Source organism: Macrosteles quadrilineatus, unplaced genomic scaffold, assembly GCF_028750875.1.
Source record: "Macrosteles quadrilineatus isolate MER2022 unplaced genomic scaffold, UCM_ALF_1.0 Scaffold_1__1_contigs__length_201487025, whole genome shotgun sequence".
Classification (NCBI taxonomy): domain Eukaryota; kingdom Metazoa; phylum Arthropoda; class Insecta; order Hemiptera; family Cicadellidae; genus Macrosteles; species Macrosteles quadrilineatus.
In genome coordinates, this window is record NW_026542594.1 from 72,700,961 (window position 1) to 72,721,514 (window position 20,554).

Genomic DNA, 20,554 nt, shown 5'->3' on the forward strand with positions numbered 1-20,554 from the left:
GTTGCAAGAGTAACCGTCAGATTGGGGTCAAAATGAGTTAAAATTTGTTCACTTGTTATTTCTTCTTTGACTTTTTGAAAGCTATTTTCACAATCAGAGCTCCAGATGAACTTAGCATTTTTTGTAAGTAATCTTGTCAAAGGATATACTTTAGTTGAGTAGTTTTGTATAAATTTGCTGTAGTACGTGGCCAAGTCTAAAAATGTCTTCAATTCACTTACATTTGTAGGTCTTCTAGCATTTTGAATCGCTACAGTTTTCTCAGGACTTTTGTGTAGACCTTTTTCATCAATAATGTGCCCGAGGTATTTGATACTTTTTTCAAAAAACTTACATTTGTCTCCATTCAAATGTAAGTTGTGCTTCTGTAGAACTTCTAATACCTTCTCTAATCTCAGAAGAGTTTCTTCGTAAGTTGACCCCTGGACTAAAATGTCGTCTAAAAAACATTGTACGCCATCCATACCTTGTAGTAAGGAATCCATGAATTTTTGCCACAGGGAAGGAGCAACCTTAACCCCAAACATCAGTCTATTTACTTTGAACAACCCTTTATGAGTACTTAGTGTTTGCATTTTGCTACTCTCTTCATCCATTTTCATATGTAAATAAGCATTGCTTATATCAAGAGAACAGAAGTATTTGCCTCCACTCATTGTAGAAAAAATGTCTTCAATCCTCGGAATTGGGTATTTCTCGTCTTTCACGACTTTGTTCAAAGTAACTTTAAAATCAGCGCAGATACGAATGTCACCATTGGGTTTTATGACAGGTACAATAGGCGTTCCCCATTCCGAGTTGTCTACCTTGGTGATAATCTTTTGGGTTTCCAGACGGCTGAGTTCATTTTCAACTTTTGTCCTTATGGCATATGGAACCTGTCTGGCCCTTATGTATATAGGTCTTGAGTTGTCCTTCAAGTTAAGTTTTGCTTCAAAGTTTGGAATACACCCTATGTTTTTGTCAAATAAACCTTCATATTTTGCAAGTAATGAATCCAGCTCCGGCTTCCTTGTTTCATTCATGTGTATAGATTTTATTTCTCCCCATTCTAGTTTTATTTCTCTCATCCATTCACGCCCAAAAATCCTATCGACATGTTGATTAATGACAAAGATTTTTCCCATGAAACACTGTCCCTTATAGTCACATTTTACGTATGTTACCCCCTTAGGTTTTATGATCTCCCCTGTGTAGGTGCGCAGCTCTACACCAGTCTTGTAAAGTCGTTTGGAAGGAATTAGTCTTTTGTAGTCTTCATAAGAAATCGATGTAAGTGATGCTCCAGTATCCAACTCAAAAGTAACGTTTTTAGTTTTACCTTCCAATTTTATATCAATGTGAAATTTGTCATCTCTCTTTTTGTCAGACAGTAAATTAATTTCATGGATATTGTCTTCAGAAATGTCATTATTTTCAGTGTAATGAACTTGCCCTTTACTGTTTTTATGTTTACTAAGGCATACTCTTGAAATGTGTCCGATCTTTCCACAGGTGTTACAGGTTTCATCAATCATTGGACAAACATTTGCTTTATGGTATATATTCCCACATCGGTAGCATTTTCCTTTTAGTGACTCAAAATCTGTTACACGAAATTTATTACCAGTACTTGTATAAGATCCTGTGTTGTATGATTTTGTTCTAGGTCTGTGAATTTGTTCATTGGATGTAATATTATTTCTAGCTTTAAACTTTACTTGATTTATGTCTACGTTTCCACTCTTTTGACATATCAAAGTACTTTCAAATTTTTAAAGTTCCATCGTAGTAGTGTGTAGTGGTCACATTTCTGTAAAAGCTGAGTTTTAATGTCTTTGTGATTAAGTCCACGTATGAGTTGTAGTCGTAAAAGCATGTCTAATACAGATTTTCCACAAGCTTCGCAATTGAATTTACAATTAGTTGACAACCTTTTTAGTTCTGTAGAAAAGTTTGAAATAGATTCTCCTTCTTCCTGTATTCGACTAATAAATGTGTGTTGTAAAGCCAAAATACTTTTTTTAGGATCTAGAAAGTTGTCAAGCAAGGTCACAAGCTCCCCATACTCTTTATTTATAGGATTGTCTGGTGTACATAGGTCGTATAGTTTCTGATGTAGAAGAGGTGTCAAGGCATGTAAAAGTGTAAAAGTTTTTAACTTAGGATCATTTATACCTTTTAAAGTCATAAAAACCTCCAGTCTTCTGGCAAAATTAGAAAAGTTTTCCCTTTCATCGTAAGGAGTAAAGCTCAAATTTGAAGTAGGAAGAACTGGAATCGGTGTATTAGCTTGTAGATTTTCAGTGGTGCAACTATTTTGATTGGGAATAGAGCTATGTTGAATACTTGGCATATGAAGTAATTGGGCATCCATTAATCTTGCTTTTGTATCAATCAACATGTTTTCAATACTTTCCCTGTAAGTTAGCTCGTTTTCTAAATCTTCTTCTTCTGTATAGAAGTCGATCTTGTCTTAAATTAGGTCATACTTTGATTTAATCTCAGCTAACAATTCAAGTCTAGTTTGGATTTCATTGATAGAAAATGATCCTTTGTCCACATACTTCTTTACATTTCCAAGCTGAAACTTGACTGTTCTTCGCAATGATTTCAATTTTTTAACTTTATTTACATCTTCTGCTATTTTTTCTAAATCTTCCATTATTCTCGTCGCCATTGATAGATATTTTAGTAATGTAACATTTTAATGCAGTAACTCAAGTTTTCTTTATTTAATCACAATTCTATAATGTAACTGAATCATCATATAAACAATAACAACTGAACAGAACATATGTAAATTAACAAATATAATATAAGCCAGTACATTTGGAATGGACACATCAGTTTATTTATAAGAAATTCTATTATTATTGTTATTGTCATTGTGTATTGTTCTGTGATTCATTGTTAATCGTTTTCCGTCGTCGTGAAGTATTCGGTTTTTTGTCAAACAGAGGTATATTATCGTTAATTGAATTATTTTCCCTGGCGAAGAAATGCACCGACAATTTGGGCCTGGGTATAATACGACCGCGAATGACCGACGTGACCGTATGTCGAGGAGGAATTTAGAGGAATTAATCGACTTAAATGCAACGATCAACCAAAACAATGAACGAATTCCACCAAATGACAATGGTGCTAGTTTAGGTAGACAAAACCGTGTAGCTGATAGACACTGGCAGCAGTAGATTCTGCTACGAAGAGAGATTATATTGAAAAATTTATGTAATTGATAAGGCTGAGACAACTGACATCCGCATGTCATGCAATTCCAGATTTAACAGTAACCCAGCGACCAATTTATCAAAATTATGCTAGAGGGTTATTCATTTGCACAAAAGTACAGTATGATGACCGACGTGATGATAAGGTTGAGTGTGTTAAGTTAGCTAAGACCAGTTAGATAAGGCTGAGACAACTGACATCCGCATGTCATGCAATTCCAGATTTAACAGAAACCCAGCGACCAATTCATCAAAATTATGCTAGAGGGTTATTCATTTGCACAGAAGTACGTTATGATGACCGACGTGACGAAGGAAAAAATAAAACTTACACAGCTTTAGGGAGGGCCTCTGTTTGAATTAAGAATGTGCCTTCTCAACAAACAGATATTTAAAAAAAAGCATAGATTTAATGGTAATAATTATAATCGTTGGTAACAATCGTAAAATATTGCAGATAGTGGCTCAAGAAGTGGCTCCGAGCAACAAGGCTGTATTTTCCTCAGTGAACGTAACAGTGTATGTGCTGGATGTGAATGACAATGCTCCAGTGTTTGCGCAGCCTCAGTACATAGTGAGCATGGCTGAAAATGTGACGGGGGGACACAAAGTTACCACAGTGATGGCGACAGACGTGGACACATCTATGGGAGGTGTAGTCAGGTAGGTAATAACTGGTTTCATGTCTAAAGATTGAGGATGGTTATGTTATAGTCTTATTCTATTAAAGTGGTTTGAATACCTGTAATGTCGACAATCCCAAGTGGTTGTGAAACAACTAGTTTCGGCTCATAACGGAGCCATCTTCAGGTTTTCCAAGGACATTATCACTTCTTCCGAAGGTCGTCAAAGTCCACAAATAATTTACATACATTAAAAACATTTTAAAACACGTAACACGCATGCCTAGGCCTAGCTTTAAATGTTATTCTATTATGTTGTATGTGGTATTTGAAAATTTTTTCCTTAATAATTTAAATAAAAAAAGGATAAAATAACTCTTTATAGAAAGTGCCCTAACTGGGTTTGGGAATGGTGTGGGCAAAAAGAAAATCCATATGATGAAAATAAATTGACCATTGATGTAACCAATGTCAACTTATTCTTCTTTATCTGTTGAATAGAGAGATTATGAGCTCTTTACATTTCAAGGGAGTAATGCAATGAGTAAAAGAGAATGCAAGTAATCTTATATATTAAAACATGACAGGGTTTTTTTATTTCACGATTCTGAATCAATCACTTGATGGATTTTCATGATTTTTGTGTTGAAAGAAAGATAATTTTGAGAACTAGGGAATGTCGAAGCCATCATTTTAGTTTAGAGTTTCAGTTTTTTAGAAATTAAGTTTTAAATTTTAAAAAGACTAGCAGCCGACGCTAACATTCTACTCTAGCTTTTGGTATAATACCATTTGCTTAACGTAATAGCTGTAAACATTCAGCGTTTTCGAAACAAATTCAGCATTTGGATGAAAATGAAATGTTATACGTAGAATTTAATTATTTATACTATGTGTAATGCTATAATCATTGATGCGTTCATTTATTCGGTAAGAGGATGAGAGTTTATTTAAATATACATAGTAAAATACTAGATGTTCTAATTTATTTTTTAACAATCTTTAAATATTTAGTTTGTTTTAGTGCAATATAATTTGTTATAACTAGCAGCTGGTTGAATAAAAATATTCTATAGATCTATGAGTTTAGTTTATATACTCTGTGATTTTGTCATTGATTATTGGAAACTAGCGTACATGTTGCTCGAATTCGAGCAATTGCAATGTATTACAGGAGTTATTTCAAAACAGTCATATTTACAATGAGTTTAAAAGAGTCAACTCAAAGATTACCGGTGTGTAACTCAGACCATGTTTATCTCCGTTATTGATAAACCTAAAGCATTCCGGCCGGTTTCCTCCTTCTCTAAATGCCTCGCTGTACAAGCAACACAGGTCATTGATAGAGGGCCAATTGAAGGGGTAGCGGAATTTTACCCCCCAGAATTTTATCCCCGGATTTTTACCCCCGGATTTTTACCCCCTGACCAGATATAGAAATTAGTGATAATGATTAATTATCTTCATTCTGTTTTAATTTAATAGTAAACATTTTATTATTAAGTAGCCTATCTTAATTTATTTGTAACATCAACTAATCGAACAGGTTTTTGATTTTAATTTTGAGATTCGAGTATCAGGATTCGATCTTTGAAGCCAACTGTTGATTAATATGACGTATAAACAAACATCAGAATGATAATTGATTCAAAGATTTCTTTAACCATTTATTATACAACCGTGGTAAAACAATGTTTTCCGTTTGTATTGTAACAATAACAAAATATGCCTTATTTTTTCTTTGAAAAGAAAGTTCACCTAATTATTATTTAAATGAGCTACTCAGTTTATTTTACATACTTATTAACCAACAGTTGGCCCCAAACGCAAATCCCGAACATCAAAATTAAACAGTGAATTCTGCTTACTTAGTTGAGATTACAAAATGAATAAATAAAGATACACTACTAAATAATGAAATGTTTACAATTAATTAAAAACAGAAATAAGAAAATCAATCATTCAATTTGTAAAATCGGCCAGGGGGTAAAATTCCGGGGGGTAAAATTCCGGGGGGTAAAAATCCGGGGGTAACGGTCCGGGGATAAAATTCCGGGGGTAAAAATCTGGCCCGTACATCATCAGTTGTCTAAACGCTAGTTATATGGACAGGGGGTAAAATTCCGGTATTTATCGCTAATCTAATTAACCACGCTCTGGCTATTTTCATTAGACTTCCAAATCCGCGGGGGTAAAATTCCAGCCGCGAACAAACTTTTGCCCACTCAGGTTACTACGTCATAGTGACGTCAGTTTTGCCCAGGGGGTAAAATTCCAGGGGGATAAAATTCTGGCGACCCCAATTGAGAACAAAAAGTCGTTTTGGGGTGGTGTTAGGGCGCATTTGTAACCTAATAGTTGCGATTGTCCAGGGTTAGGTGCTGACTGCTGACTGTGATGAGTTAAGCCTAATACGCGCCACTGATCTGTAGCTGCGGTCGTTATCACGATTACGCCTCCTGTCTATGTTTCGTTTTCGTCACGTCGGAGGCATTTAAAAGAAAAAAACAACAAATAAACAAATTATAGGTACAGAAAACAACGATAAATGCACAAATTTAAGTTAGAATCATGCTAACACGATCTGTCATAGCGACACAAAACAACCATAAATACACAAATTTAAGATAAAACCAAAATAACACGATCCGTCTTGGGGGTTATGTTTACACAAACTCAAATAGTAAACAAATGTACTCAATGCGTTTCATTGAATTGAAAAATAAATAACAGCAATTAAATTATACAGCTGATCAAAATGTAAACAATTATGTTCTTCATAAGGATAACATGGGAACTTTCAAAGCCACTGGGGCAGAACCCAAGGGACTTTAAAAAAATGTAAGGCCAGTTTGCAAATCTACGCAACACGCTCTTTCCAATGAGACGTCAATGGATGAAATCGGTTAAGAAATGGCAGAGGAGTTCAACCGACAAAGTTTCATGTAGCGTATTAATTATATAGATAGCTAAGCGAATTAGATAGAAAATATAAATAAAATTATAAGCTTTAACATAAAGTTCAGAAGTTTATTTACAATTAAACTCCAGACTAAAACATAAACATCACTGATATATTTTACCTCAATTATCATATGGTAATATGTGAATATAACATTATAATACATCTTTTCCCTTAAAAAAAAACAGCAAACTAATTTGAAAGAATTAACTAAAAACAATAACCAATAATAACCAACCAAACTTCTCCCTTCTTTTTAGACCATTATATTGTATTCTGAAATCTTGATGGTAGCTTGATTTCTCTACGAGGTCTTAGTTATACTGGCTCGTCTTGCCTTGGAACTGACTGGGAATTGTTCTGTTGAGTTGAGTGAGTGATGGTTTCAGATGGCGGCGATTTCTTCTTAATGTAGCCCCGTTATCACCTTCTACCCAGTAACTTCTTGGAGTTGGTCCTTGATTAACAATCTTTCCCTGCTCCCACCGTCCTTCATTTCTGAAGACAACTATTTCGTTATTTCTTACAACCCTTAAGTCTTTGGCTGACCAATCATAATATTTTTTCTGCAGCTGTTGTCTTGTTTTTAACCTGTCTTGTACTCCATCATTCAGCGTTGGTTTCAGCAGTTCCTCGGTAACAGGGATCGTTGTCTTACACCTGCGTTGAAACATCAGCTGAGCTGAAGAATATCCCAGATGCTTAACGGGCATGTTCCTAAGCTCCAATAAAGCCATTTTCAAATCCTTATTGTCATACTGTATTATCCTAATCAAGTCTTTGGCCATTCCAACTGCCCTTTCAGCAAGCCCATTTAGATTGTGCATAGCCTGGACTGCGTGTCACAATTTCAAAATTCCATTCATGGGCAAATTCCCTCATTTGGACACTGTTGTAAGGGACATTATCCACTACCATTATATCAGGGGGGCCAAATCTACTGAAGATGTCTTTGCATGCTGATATTATACAGGTGTTGCTGATTTACATGGCATTTTAACCAGCTCCAACCAGTTTGAGTAAGCATCCATCATGACTAAGTACACATTTCCTCCATATGAAAATATGTCACATCCGATACGCTCCCATGGCCTAGTAGGTATAGGATACGGCATAAGGGTTTCCTTTGCATTATTCCTGGAAAACCTTTCACACATCCTGCAACGAGCCACAAAACTTTCAATGTCAGTAGCCATTCGTGGCCAATAAAGTATCTGACGAGCCCTAGCTTTGCACTTTTCAATTTCTCCATGCGCGATATGGATTCGGTGAAGTATGTCCTGTCGTAGCTGTCGTAGCACAATCAGTTTGTGATTTAAAAACAATAAACCATCTTCTTCAGATACCATATGTCTTTGGTTCCAATAGTGGCGTACTATCAGGGGTGTATTGCTTCCTTTCTGGCCAAACTTCTTTGCAGTATCTCTTCTAAATAGCAGTTTCTTGGTCCTCTTCAGTGTAACGCTGGAATAATTTCTTGTTCTCTTCAGTCATAGGCAATGAACTTGTTAAACTGTGTACTTGAAATTCTGAAGACACTGTCAAAGTGAAAAATCGTGGATGGAAAACTTGACTGTTGGTGGTACACAGGTTAAATTTAAACTAGATACAGATGCAGAGATCAGTATTTTACCTGCTAGTTATGTGCGGAAAATGAACATTACACACGTAAAACGTAGTTCTTATGTACTCTCAGCCTGGGGAGATGAAAAATTCAAAATCAAACCACTAGGTCTGTGATATTAAAATGTAAAACAATTATAGGTGTAACTGCAGATGTGAATTTTGCTGTAGTGAATGTCGAACATGAACTGCCAATTTTAGGACTCATTAAGAGAGTGTCATCGATATGTTTGAATTTTAAGGATAAGGACGATGTTTTAACCGGCTACCAGACAGCTTTTGAAGGATTGGGACAGTTTCCAGGCACTCATCATATTCCAGCTTAAGGAGGGTGCTATCCCACAAATTTGACAATCACAGAGAGTACCTTAAAGTTTACAGGAAAAACTAAAGGAAAAGTTGGACCAACTTGAGGTTGGTAACATGAACAAGACTTCAAAATATGAATTTCTCAAAGAATTTAAGATGCATGGTAGAAAAATTGCTTATCTAAATTGTAAAATATTATTTCTGGCAGCATGTCTGTCATATGGATTGACACCTAAAGGACTTCAACCAAAACTCCCAATGGGAGCTCTCCCTCCTGTAGTCCAACAAGATGTAAATATTCATGCTATGAAAACCAGCTTTGAACTAATTCAATTAGTATTAAAATCTCACAAAGATTCTACCAAAACCCATGGAAAACAATTGAAAAAACTATATGACACTATGATAGTTTATTTTCCTGACACTACAAGAGATATTAACATAATTTCACTTGAAATTGATCGTATTTTGACCACAAGATCTCAACATCTTTTAAAGAAATTCAATTCATTATGTTTAGAAGCATTAAACTGTGGGCTCTGAGTCTTCCTACACCTTTTAAAGAGATGTTTAATAATGAAAGTAAGCCACCTCTGTTTGAACAGAAACCCTGTTTAGCAGATAAATTAAATCTTCAAAACCCTAATGTCAACAAAAAAAATCACGCTCCACCAATGTCAGTAAAACTGATTATATTAATTTATCCATGTTTGCCTCCTGGATTTAATAATAATAATAATAGGTTATTTATATAATGTTATAACTATAGTTTCGGGGCCAACAGCCCCATTGTCAAATTTTCTGTCTTGTTAATTACTGTTGTTAGCATTGGTCACCATTGAAGTTCACATATACACATACACTGACACACAAAACATTTATATATATATATATATATATATTTTTAAGAGGTTGGCGACCTCTTTTTAACCTTGCATTTGCCCGTCCACATAGACTACAGATCTGAGCGTGGAACGTATCCAGCAAAGCAAGGGGTGAGCCGGTACAGTACAAAGGTGAACTGTACTGATAAATTTTAGTGGCAGTGACCAAGATCCGAACCCACGACATCGCTGCCTTGGTCCCGAAGTCCGTGACGCTACCAACTGAACTCACCATATGCCACCGACTCACCAAAATGAACATTTACACGTAACATTGAGAATTTATACTTTTGGCCGGCCTAAACAAAAGTGATTATAACGTTGTGCGGACCGGTACACTGACTGACTGATTCATGTTAGCCGATACCCTGGAGACGTTGACCTTGGCCTTGGGGGAGGGGGGTGATCAGCTGTTTGTCACTATTTCTATTGTTCAATGAATCGATGCGATCGAACAGAATGTTGGAATTGAAAGTTAGTTTTTCGTTTAACGCATTGTTTGGCGATTTTTTGAAAGCTTTATAAATTTCATAGCTTTCTAGGACGTTCATCACAGGGCCTTTATTGCATTTATGTAACATTTCTAATCCTCCATTGGAACTTTTTATGGAATGGTTTTCTTTTTGCAGGTGTTCAGCAATCTTAGAACGCTGTGAATGCAATTTAGGTTTTGGGAGATGTTCATTAAACCTTTTTCTAAAGGAACGACCAGTTTGCCCTATGTATACTTGGGCAATCATTGCAGTTTATTTTATAAACACCCGTGTCGTCCAAGTTGTTACCAATATTAACACGCCGATTCGTGGTCAAATGACGTTCTATCTTGCTTGAGGTTTTGCATGGCAGGGTGAAAAAAAGAAAAATTAATTAGTAACCAATGCATCATCACTAAAGCAGACAAAGGTCAGTCAATAGTTATTTTGAAACTAAGTAATTACAAAGAGAAGGTTTTTGATTTTTTAAATAAAAAAAACCATCCAAGAAATTAATTCTGATCCAACTGACAAATTCAAGACTATATTAAAAACAACTCTAAACAGGACCAAACACATCTTCGATGGCAAAAAACCAACCACCTTAAAATTATTAAGCCACGAGCACCGGTACTAAGAGGACTGCCAAAAATCCACAAAGACAGTATGCCCATTAAACCCCTAGTTAATTTTACATCAGCACCTTCTTACAAGTTAGCTAAAGTTTTGGATAAATTACTCCGCACTCACATAAGATTTAACAACAACTACAGCCTCAAAAACAGTCTAGCATTAATAGATTTTACAAGAAACATGAAAGTGGAAACCAGACACACAGTTGCTTCGTTCGACATTATTAATTTATATACTAATGTCCCGACTCCAGAAACCCTCGACATAACCATGAATAATTTGTTAAATATTTCAGAACTTAGCCCTGAAGCCATAAATGAAGTAATAACCCTTCTTAAGACGGTCCTAGAACAGAATTACTTCACTTTTGATGATAAATACTTTCTACAGAATGACGGCTTGGCCATGGGTTCACCCTTATCAAGCATTCTTTCCGAGGTATATTTGAACCATATTTTGAAAATGAACATATATTTTCTCATAACAACAAATTTGCCAACAAGATATTGTTCTACAAAAGGTACTGTATGTGGACGACACAATTGTACTATTCAACGGTAATGCATGACAACTTAATTTATTCAACAATTATCTCAACAGTATTTCCCATAACCTCAAATTCACATTTGAGATCGAACAGAACGATTCTATTAATTTCTTAGATTTGACCTTATTAAAAGACAATAACAGCTTTGAATACAAAATTTACATGAAACCCACGGCAACTGATCATAAAATACACGGGTGTTTATAAAATAAACTGCAATGATTGCCCAAGTATACATAGGGCAAACTGGGTTCCTTTAGAAAAAGGTTTAATGAACATCTCCCAAAACCTAAATTGCATTCACAGCGTTCTAAGATTGCTGAACACCTGCAAAAAGAAAACCATTCCATAAAAGGTTCCAATGGAGGATTAGAAATTTTACATAAATGCAATAAAGGCCCTCTGTGATGAACGTCCTAGAAAGCTATGAAATTTATAAAGCTTTCAAAAAATCGCCGGACGATGTGTTAAACGAAAAACTAACTTTCAATTCCAACATTCTGTTTGATCGCATCGATTCATTGAACAATAGAAATAGTGACAAACAGCTGATCACCCCCCTCCCCCAAGGCCAAGGTCAACGTCTCCAGGGTATTGGCTAACATGAATCAGTCAGTCAGTGTACCGGTCCGCACAACGTTATAATCACTTTTGTTTAGGCCGGCGGCCAAAAGTATAAATTCTCAATGTTACGTGTAAATATACATGTTTTGTGTGTCAGTGTATGTGTATATGTGAACTTCAACGGTGACCAATGCTATCAACAGTAATTAACAAGACAGAAAATTTGACAATGGGGCTGTTGGCCCTGAAACTATAGTCATTATAAAAGACGACTTGGATTGAGGATGTAAACAAGGTATTTAACCTATTATTATTATTATATTAATGAATGTGAACGACAATTACAAGATTCTTCAACATACAAAGAGCTTGAAGATGACTGCTCCATAAAATTCAACGAAGACATAAAAGAATTTATAGAAAAATGCGGTCCAAATGAAAATTTATCTTTGAAAACTATTGATTTATTGACACCTTACACCCCAAAAACTCCAGTATTTTACACTCTCCCTAAAGTGCACAAACCATCAAGACCACCACCAGGAAGACCAATCGTCTCAAGTATTGGACCACCAACTGAAAGAATCTCTGCCTTTGTTGATGAACATTTACAGCCACTAGTACAAAATTTACCTTCCTACATAAAAGACACTAACGACTTTCTAAACAAAATTGCAGTCTTAAACCTCCCTCAAAATTCAGACTTATTACTTGTAACAGTTGATGTTGAATCACTATATACAAATATTCCCCACGATGATGGTCTGAAGGCTGCCAAACATTTTCTTAACTCTAGACCCACAAATTCTAAACCTTCTACACATTTTTTGGCTACTCTCATTCAAATGATACTAACCATGAACAATTTCAGATTCATGGACAAACACTTCTTACAAATTAAAGGCACAGCAATGGGTACACGAATGGCCCCAGCTTACGCTAATCTTTTTATGGGTCTATTAGAGCAAAATTTTCTTTCAAACAATCCTTTAACTCCTCTTCTTTGGTTAAGATATATAGATGATATCTTTATTGTTTGGCAACACGGAATAAATTCACTAAAAGAATTTCTACAAGATTTAAACCAATTTTCTTGCTTGAAATTTACTTTGAATTATTCAGACAAAATTGTTTCTTTCTTAGATGTTGATGTCTTCATTGACAATCAAAAACTTAAAACAAAAATTCATTTAAAAGAAACTAACAAAATGCAGTACTTATATTATCAAAGTTGTCACCCTATGTATATAAAAAAATCAATTCCAAAAAGCTTATCAATTCATGCTAAAACACTCTGCAGTAAAAAATCAGATTTTGAAAAATATATCACTAAATTGAATTCTGCTTTCATTGAAAGAGCCTATCCTCAAAAACTAATATCCAATCAGATCAAAAAACCCAAAAAACTCAACCAAGATAATAGTTTTTCAAGTGATCCTAAATTTATTACTCAATACTATCCTGGGCTACAAAAGATTAACAGTGTAATGAAAGTAGCATTCAATATTTTGAAATCTTCCCCCAGTACTGAAAATTTATTTTCCAGACCACCTTGTGTTATTTTTAAAAGGCCACAAAATTTAAAAAATATGTTGGTGAGACCCAAAATTCAAAATTCTTGGCCTTCAAACAATTTTAAACACGGCTGTGAACCATGTCACAAGCCCCGATGTGGTATTTGAAAAATTATGAGTAATACAACTGAATTTGATAGTAAAGTTACAAACAAGGTTTATCCGATTGTTGGTAGATCAACTTGTGAATCTCACAATGTGATTTATCAACTATCGTGTAAACATTGTCCAAAAAAATACATTGGCCAAACTTCAAACTCTTTAAGAGTTTGAATGACAGGCCATCGTTTTGATGTGGTACATAAAGACAAAAGAAAACCAATCTATAATCATGCCGCTCACCACAACCATATAATTTTGAAGGCTGCTAAACCCTTAAAGCCCTTCACAAAGTAAACCCACATCAAAACCCTAAATGCAACCAACTGGTCTTAAGAAATTCTGAATTGGCTCACCAGTTGGTACTGAAAACAAAGTTCCCCTCTGGTTTAAATTTAAGATAATAAAAAAGTGATTCAACTCAGCTGAATTCTAATTTTCTTTTAGGCTGATTTTATTATTTTCTTTGATCTGTACTCAACCATATGTTCTAAAAATTAAACTATTTGTAAACAGTTCATATTTATTTTGTTTTTTTCATTTTTACATTTTTCATTAATTTCTCTTTGCTTGAAAACGTTTGTATTAAACGAAAATTTGCAATGTTTCTTGTTTCATTTATCATAAACTCTATCAAGATCTCCTTAAGAATATATATATATATATATATTTATATATGTGTCCGTGAACGCGATAACTTGAGTAATTTTTGTCCGATTTTGATGAAATTTGGTTTAACCTGTTCGCTGCTACGGACGTTCCGGAACGTCAAACGGGCCACGGCGCCAGGAGCTAGGAACGTTCCGGAACGTCGCCGTTCATTGATGTTTAACGTTACCATGGATCAGCCAGCTCGTCACGAGCGTCCTATATTTCTTTGCAGCTCGTGGGGACATACTTTTCTGACAATAAAAAATATAGGTAGTTTCCCAAAATCACCACCAAGGTCGTTTAGAACAGGGCTTTGTCCCACCTCTTTCCTGCTAGATAGCGACACTACTTTACCGACTGCAACCTGGGTAGTGCTGCTATCTATCAGAATCACTTAGTACTATGTCCAAAGCCAGTTTTATTGCAGAACATTGCCATCCAGTACAACCACCTTTGTTTTTACTGTAATTCGGTGTATCGGCAGCAATGTTTACGCAGCGACGAGCGTTAGTTCAGCTCCTGGCGCCGTCCTGGCATCTAGCGGTCAGCAGCGAACGTGTTAAAGGTGTAAAGCAGAATAAACTTGAATGAGTTCGCAAACCAGCATGATCGGACTATGGGAACGGGGTTTTATGGGGTAAAAATAGGTTTTTCCTATTTTTAACCCTAAAAACACAAAATTTCACAATTACTTTCCAAACCATTATGTAGAGCTTAAAGAAACAAATAATTTAGTATATTGAAGCATTATTATGCGCCTAAGGGTTACGGAGAAAATTAAAAAAAAATATAATTTTAAAATTCCCATGTTATTCTTATGGAGAATAAGTCAACTGTTGTAGTTTGCTTATTTATGAACATATTTTGATCAAATTTGGAAAATACATTAATTTCTTACTAAACTACAGTACCTATTAACATTTTACATTAAAAAACACCCTGTAGCAGCAAACCTAATTACTTGTTAAACTAATTCTATTTAAATAGGGAATAAATGTGATATATTTAAGGAGACATTTTAGTGTAAATCCAATGAGGCAAATGGAAATTCGCTAAGTCTGCAGGTTTGCTGTGGCGGGGGTATTTAAATAGTTATTTGGAGAAGGCAGCAGGCAGCTCAGATAGTCCTGTAGCTTGCATTGACTTTTGTAAATTGATTTGTAATATGGAACCTATAGAAAATACCAGATTTGCGGGGGAACACAGGGGAATGCAGCGAAACTCCGTTCCAGTACCTGTCTCAGTAAGATAAAAATATTGACATAAATACAGGAACTAATCACATTAAATAGGTTACAGTTCCGGCACCTTGTTTTTTACAAATCAAGCACTGTAAAATACTATCAACACCGGAGATTTAATGATAAATAAACAAAAATTATAGATTTTATATATCAGCTGTTACCAAACTTTTCAACCCAGCTACATTTTGGATTTCTTTCATGACCCAACTATTTAAATCATATTAATATTACCATTTATCATCATCATGTTACTATTACTGTATTAATATTAAATATTATCATGTAAATGGTTTACTGAGAAACAGACAACAAAAGAAAAATTTTAATTAAAAAATTAAATTTTAATTAGCTATAATATACAGGGGCTGGCTCACGTCTTTGATGTAGCACTTGCTAACATGGTCCTGCTCCTCCACTTCCGGTGACGTCACCACGCTGACAGTTTTTAGGTTGTGGTTATGGCAACACTGCATCAAATACTCGTAAAATCAACTTTGCTCTTTGATTGTTATTTGCGTCTGTTTGTTTCTGTCTATGTGTGCAGTTTTCAATTCTGAAGTTGGTTTTTAGTTATGCAAGTTATGAGTGTTTGCTCTGTTGCCATGTGTAAGAATTATTACAAAAAATCTACAGGGTTTATTTTATTTTTTGTACATTTCCCAAGGACAAATCGATCTGTGCAATATGGGTAGCCAAGTGTAAGCGGGCTCATGCATTTATTCCGGACACCACCAGAATTTGTAGTGACCATTTTACCGATTGTGACTATGTTGATGACATTAAAAATAGACTTCTTAGTTTGCCGCAGAAGAAGACTTTAAAGAAAGATGCAGTGCCATATCATTGAAACTTTTACCTGGTGAGGTCAAAGTTCGTAATAACGAACCTAATATACATGCAAGTACATTAATGGTAGCTGGGGCAGTTACATTAATGTATCTGCAACACTAAAATGATCTAGGAAGGGAGGGAAACAGGTCCACGACGTAGTAAGTGGTGAAGGAAGTAGGAAAGACTAGCAGTGCAGAGTGTGGGAATATTTGTATTATGTATTATATCTATAAACATTTTTTCATTTATTGCTTATTAAAAACCGTGAAACATGATCGCTTCGCTCAACTGGCTTTCATTGTTATGAAAGCAATCCTAGTTTTTAATGTTGGCATAAAAAACGATGACTTACTCTCCTTGACGCACAATTTACTATTTTGTTTTGGTCGGTTCTATGTGTTACCAAATAGCTTAAAAATATGTTTTAAAACCCTCCAGATGTTTGTTAGACCTGTATATTGTACCCCCCTGTTCCAAATCCTGCGGCCGCCCATGCAAAAAGTTACTTGGAGTTTTCAGGCCTTGCAGAATCCTGGGCATTTGCCCTCTTTGCCCCCCTCCCCTCACAGCGTATTTAATTTTTTAAAGGAAGTATGTTTTATCTGTGTTATTAGATGGACGAGAGGTCGTCCAGTGGTCGAAACTCGACCAAAAATATGTAATGTACTCACTTAACTATTTTCACCCCACACTGTAAATAAAACATGTGATTGGAGTTTCCTCCATTTGTTTTGATTTTCTGTTTATATTTCGTTGTTATTTCGTAACCAGCATAGCAACGCATAAGATCCATGTTAATTTTTTACAACTTTTAAACTTATTTTTTGTACTTATCTTTGAGCCTATTTAAATTTATAAAGGGATTCTGCACACCTACAGGAAAATAGCTTTCCAACAGTATGCGTAGATTTTCCCTACGATGCACACGAGCTGAGAAAAAAGGTTTTAAAGAAACATGCTTGCCTATTAATATATAGATAAACACAACAATGTTAAACTAATTTTCCACACCAGGATTCAAACCATAAAAAGTGCTTACATTTTTTTGCAAGGATTGAACTTGCAGTTTACCTTTACATTAGCGATTTGTTTTACCCAGGTACACCCAGCTGTTAGGACACCTGAACACTTCCCTGACACTTCACCCTCACTCTGGGGACATCACTGTCACTGACTCCACTCACGGCTTCGACCGAGAACAAGCTTCAGGTACCAAACATATCTGGTTCAATGCTAGATCCTCATTTTCTTGTCAATATTAAGATTTATTGGTAAGTAAAGCCTCAGCTACAACGCAAAGCTTTCTTTTTATAAAGGCGTGAAAAACAGTCATTAGGATGTTTACAAGGGCTGTTAGAAAATAACAGACATTTGGTTTAGCTCTAAGACACAGTCTCTTGACAGAGTTTCTAGTTCACTACGCATTACCAATGGTAGCCTGTAATTATAGAATAAAATTTTCTTCCAATTGTAAAGCTATAGGGTTTTATTGACATTAAACTATTAACAGTCAAATTTCATCTTCAGGTACAATGCATGCACGGCAAAGAAGTTAGAGTTAAAGCCAAAGAAGACCATATACCATGCTAATAACTAAAGTAATTAAGTGGATGAAATAGTAAATCATAGTTTGACAATTTGTCGAGATATGTTTTTAAAACTGAAATAAAACATCATGATCCCTATAAAATATGTGATACGTACTGTTTAAAACAAAGATCAGACTTGCAGGCAGGACTAAACAGAGAATATCAAAAAGCTTCTGTCATAGTATTGGTGTCATATCTAAAGCAATACATAGCATGGGCGTCCATCTAAAAAGGGTGGTCCTAGGGTTGGTCCCGGAAAATGAAAAAAATTTAGATGAAAATGTTTGAATTTAAGTTTTTAAAACCTAAAACTGCTTCATCCATTTTTATTTGATGCATTGTTTTAAAATTTTAATACTTACTACTGTGGTCACTGGCATAGTGTGAATGGGGTAGCGGATTTTTATCCCCCTGGGCAAACGTGACGTCACAAACCAGGGGGTAAAATTCCGACCCCGAACTTTTGAGTTTTGCGACATCAGTTCGATGGATTAAACGCGGAATTAAAGGTATATTTTCACGGTTGTGAATTTAATTAGAACACATCAAATTATAAAAACCTAGAGTGGACGGGCCGGAATCTTACTTCCGGACTTTTACCCCCTTCATGAGGTCAGCTCAAAACGTACGGTCCGGATTTTTACCCCCCGGAATTTTACCACCTAGCCAGATATATAAATTAGTGGGAGAATGGTTAATTATCTCCATTCAGTTTTAACTTAATAGTAAACAATTTATTAAGTCCCCTCTCTTAATTTATTTACAGAAAGTAAATAAAAGAAGCGTCATATAACACTTAAAACATATATTTACGCTTATGCTGTGACTCACAAGACGGTAAAACAAAAAGTTAATTTATTTGTAACATCAACTAATGGAACAGGTTTTTAATTTAAATTTTGAGATTCGAGTATCAGGATTCGATCTTTGAAGCCAACTATTGGTTAATATGACGTATAAACAAACATCAGAATGGTAATTGATTCGAAGATTTCTTTAACAATTTATTATACAACCTTGGTAAAACAATGTTTTTTGTTTGTATTGTAACAATAACAAAATATGCCTTATTGTTTCTTTATGAAGAAATGTTCACCCATTTATCATTTAAATGAGCTACTCAGAGTATTATTTTGGCAGTTGGCCCCAAACGCAAATCCCAAACATAAAAATTAAATTGCGAATTCTGTTTACTTGGTTGAGATTACAAAATAAATAAATAAAGATAGGCTAATTAATATAGCCCAGCCAAATTAGACATATGCTCCCCAAAAAATCGTCTAAAGCTGGAAAGTGTTTTAATACCTTTTGGGGGTCCCAAATAAGAGTCCTGTGAGTTTGCGACGGATTCTGACGTCTACTTGAGTTTTGGGAGTCGAAAAACTATGAAAACTTTGTACTTTTTCAGTTTTTCGTTTATAACTCCTAAATGACGAATCCTACGGAAAATGTTGTACAACGGTTTCTTTTAGTGCATGAAATCCTGCATCGATTGGTGTAAAATAAGTTGAAATTGGATGACCCGTATAGCCGCTGTAGCTGTTCAAACTTGAGATATTTTCATCATAGTGGCAAAAAGGTTGATTATTTGATTGATTTTTGGCTTACAACTCCTAAACGACGCATGCTATACAAAAATGCACCTGTAGTTAGTTTGGACAACACAAGATTCTGCGTAAAATATTTTTTTAATTCCTCAATACTGGCAATTGATTTTTAAAGTTGGAAAATTTTACTAAATCGGGTAACAACGTAGATCGTGTCCTTTAAATGGATTATGAATCATTAGATTGTGGTGTTTTTTTTTTGTTATTTTTCCTTGTGGGGTTGGGGTAATAGCCTACCCTTAGCTACTTCGGCCAGGACCCAAGTTGGGAAATGGTCGGCACGGTTGGGAAATGATTGGCAGAAATTTTAACGATTTGCCAATGTTGGCCCAACGGAAACTGGTATTCGTTGGCCCTACAAAGGAAAGAATTGTTGGGCATTCGTTGGGTTTAAGTATAAAACATCTAAAACGAATTTTAACAAATTGATTAATTTAAAAGTACATAAATGGTATGGCAGCAGAATATAAGAAAAATATTGTAAACATTTGGATCAATAATGAATGTAGTCAGATGATGTTGTGATACTAGATACAGTGGGGAACACCTGCTTAACATATAATAATTATTATAATTATTTTTTTTTTAATATTCTTTAACTTATTTAAGCAAGTTTTTAATTGTTATAGAGAATTGATTAATTAATTATATAACAATCAATTATAATAGTAGCCTACTAATTTAATGGTATTTAAATAATCTATATTCAAATACTATTATCCTCTCCAACTACCAGAAAAACAATTCAACTACTTGAGGCCTAAACAGATTAACAGAATCATATTATACTGTAGCATAAAAAATATTTAAAGTATTAATTGTGACCATTGCACCTGTCGGCTACTCTTTCACCACTTGAAAACACTCTAAATCAACAAGCACAGTTAGCTCAGAGGTAAGGCGTGAGGCTCACATGTCGAAGGTACCGGGTTTGAGACCCTTCCCGGCCAAAAAAGTTTATTTCGTTTTATTTTCAAAATAAGTTTTTATTAACTATTTAATCAATTTACTCAACTCATAATTATGCTTTGCATACAAAATCTTTATTATTTTGTGTTTTTTATGTTTATGCCCAATGGGATGGTTGGCCCTTCCGCAAAAATTGGTTGGTTGGCCAACCGTAAGACTG

The 20,554-nt window shown here is 35.0% G+C and overlaps 1 protein-coding gene across 1 annotated transcript in view; it reads left to right on the forward strand.

Annotated features, from left to right (window-relative positions):
* LOC128983577 (cadherin-86C-like) overlaps window positions 1-20,554 on the forward strand; it is a 297,541-nt gene that overhangs the window by 210,615 nt on the left and 66,372 nt on the right. The window contains exons 11-12 of the mRNA XM_054402910.1: window positions 3,670-3,875; window positions 17,329-17,438. Of these exons, the coding sequence (XP_054258885.1) occupies window positions 3,670-3,875; window positions 17,329-17,438 (316 nt within the window). The remainder of the gene's footprint in view (window positions 1-3,669; window positions 3,876-17,328; window positions 17,439-20,554) is intronic.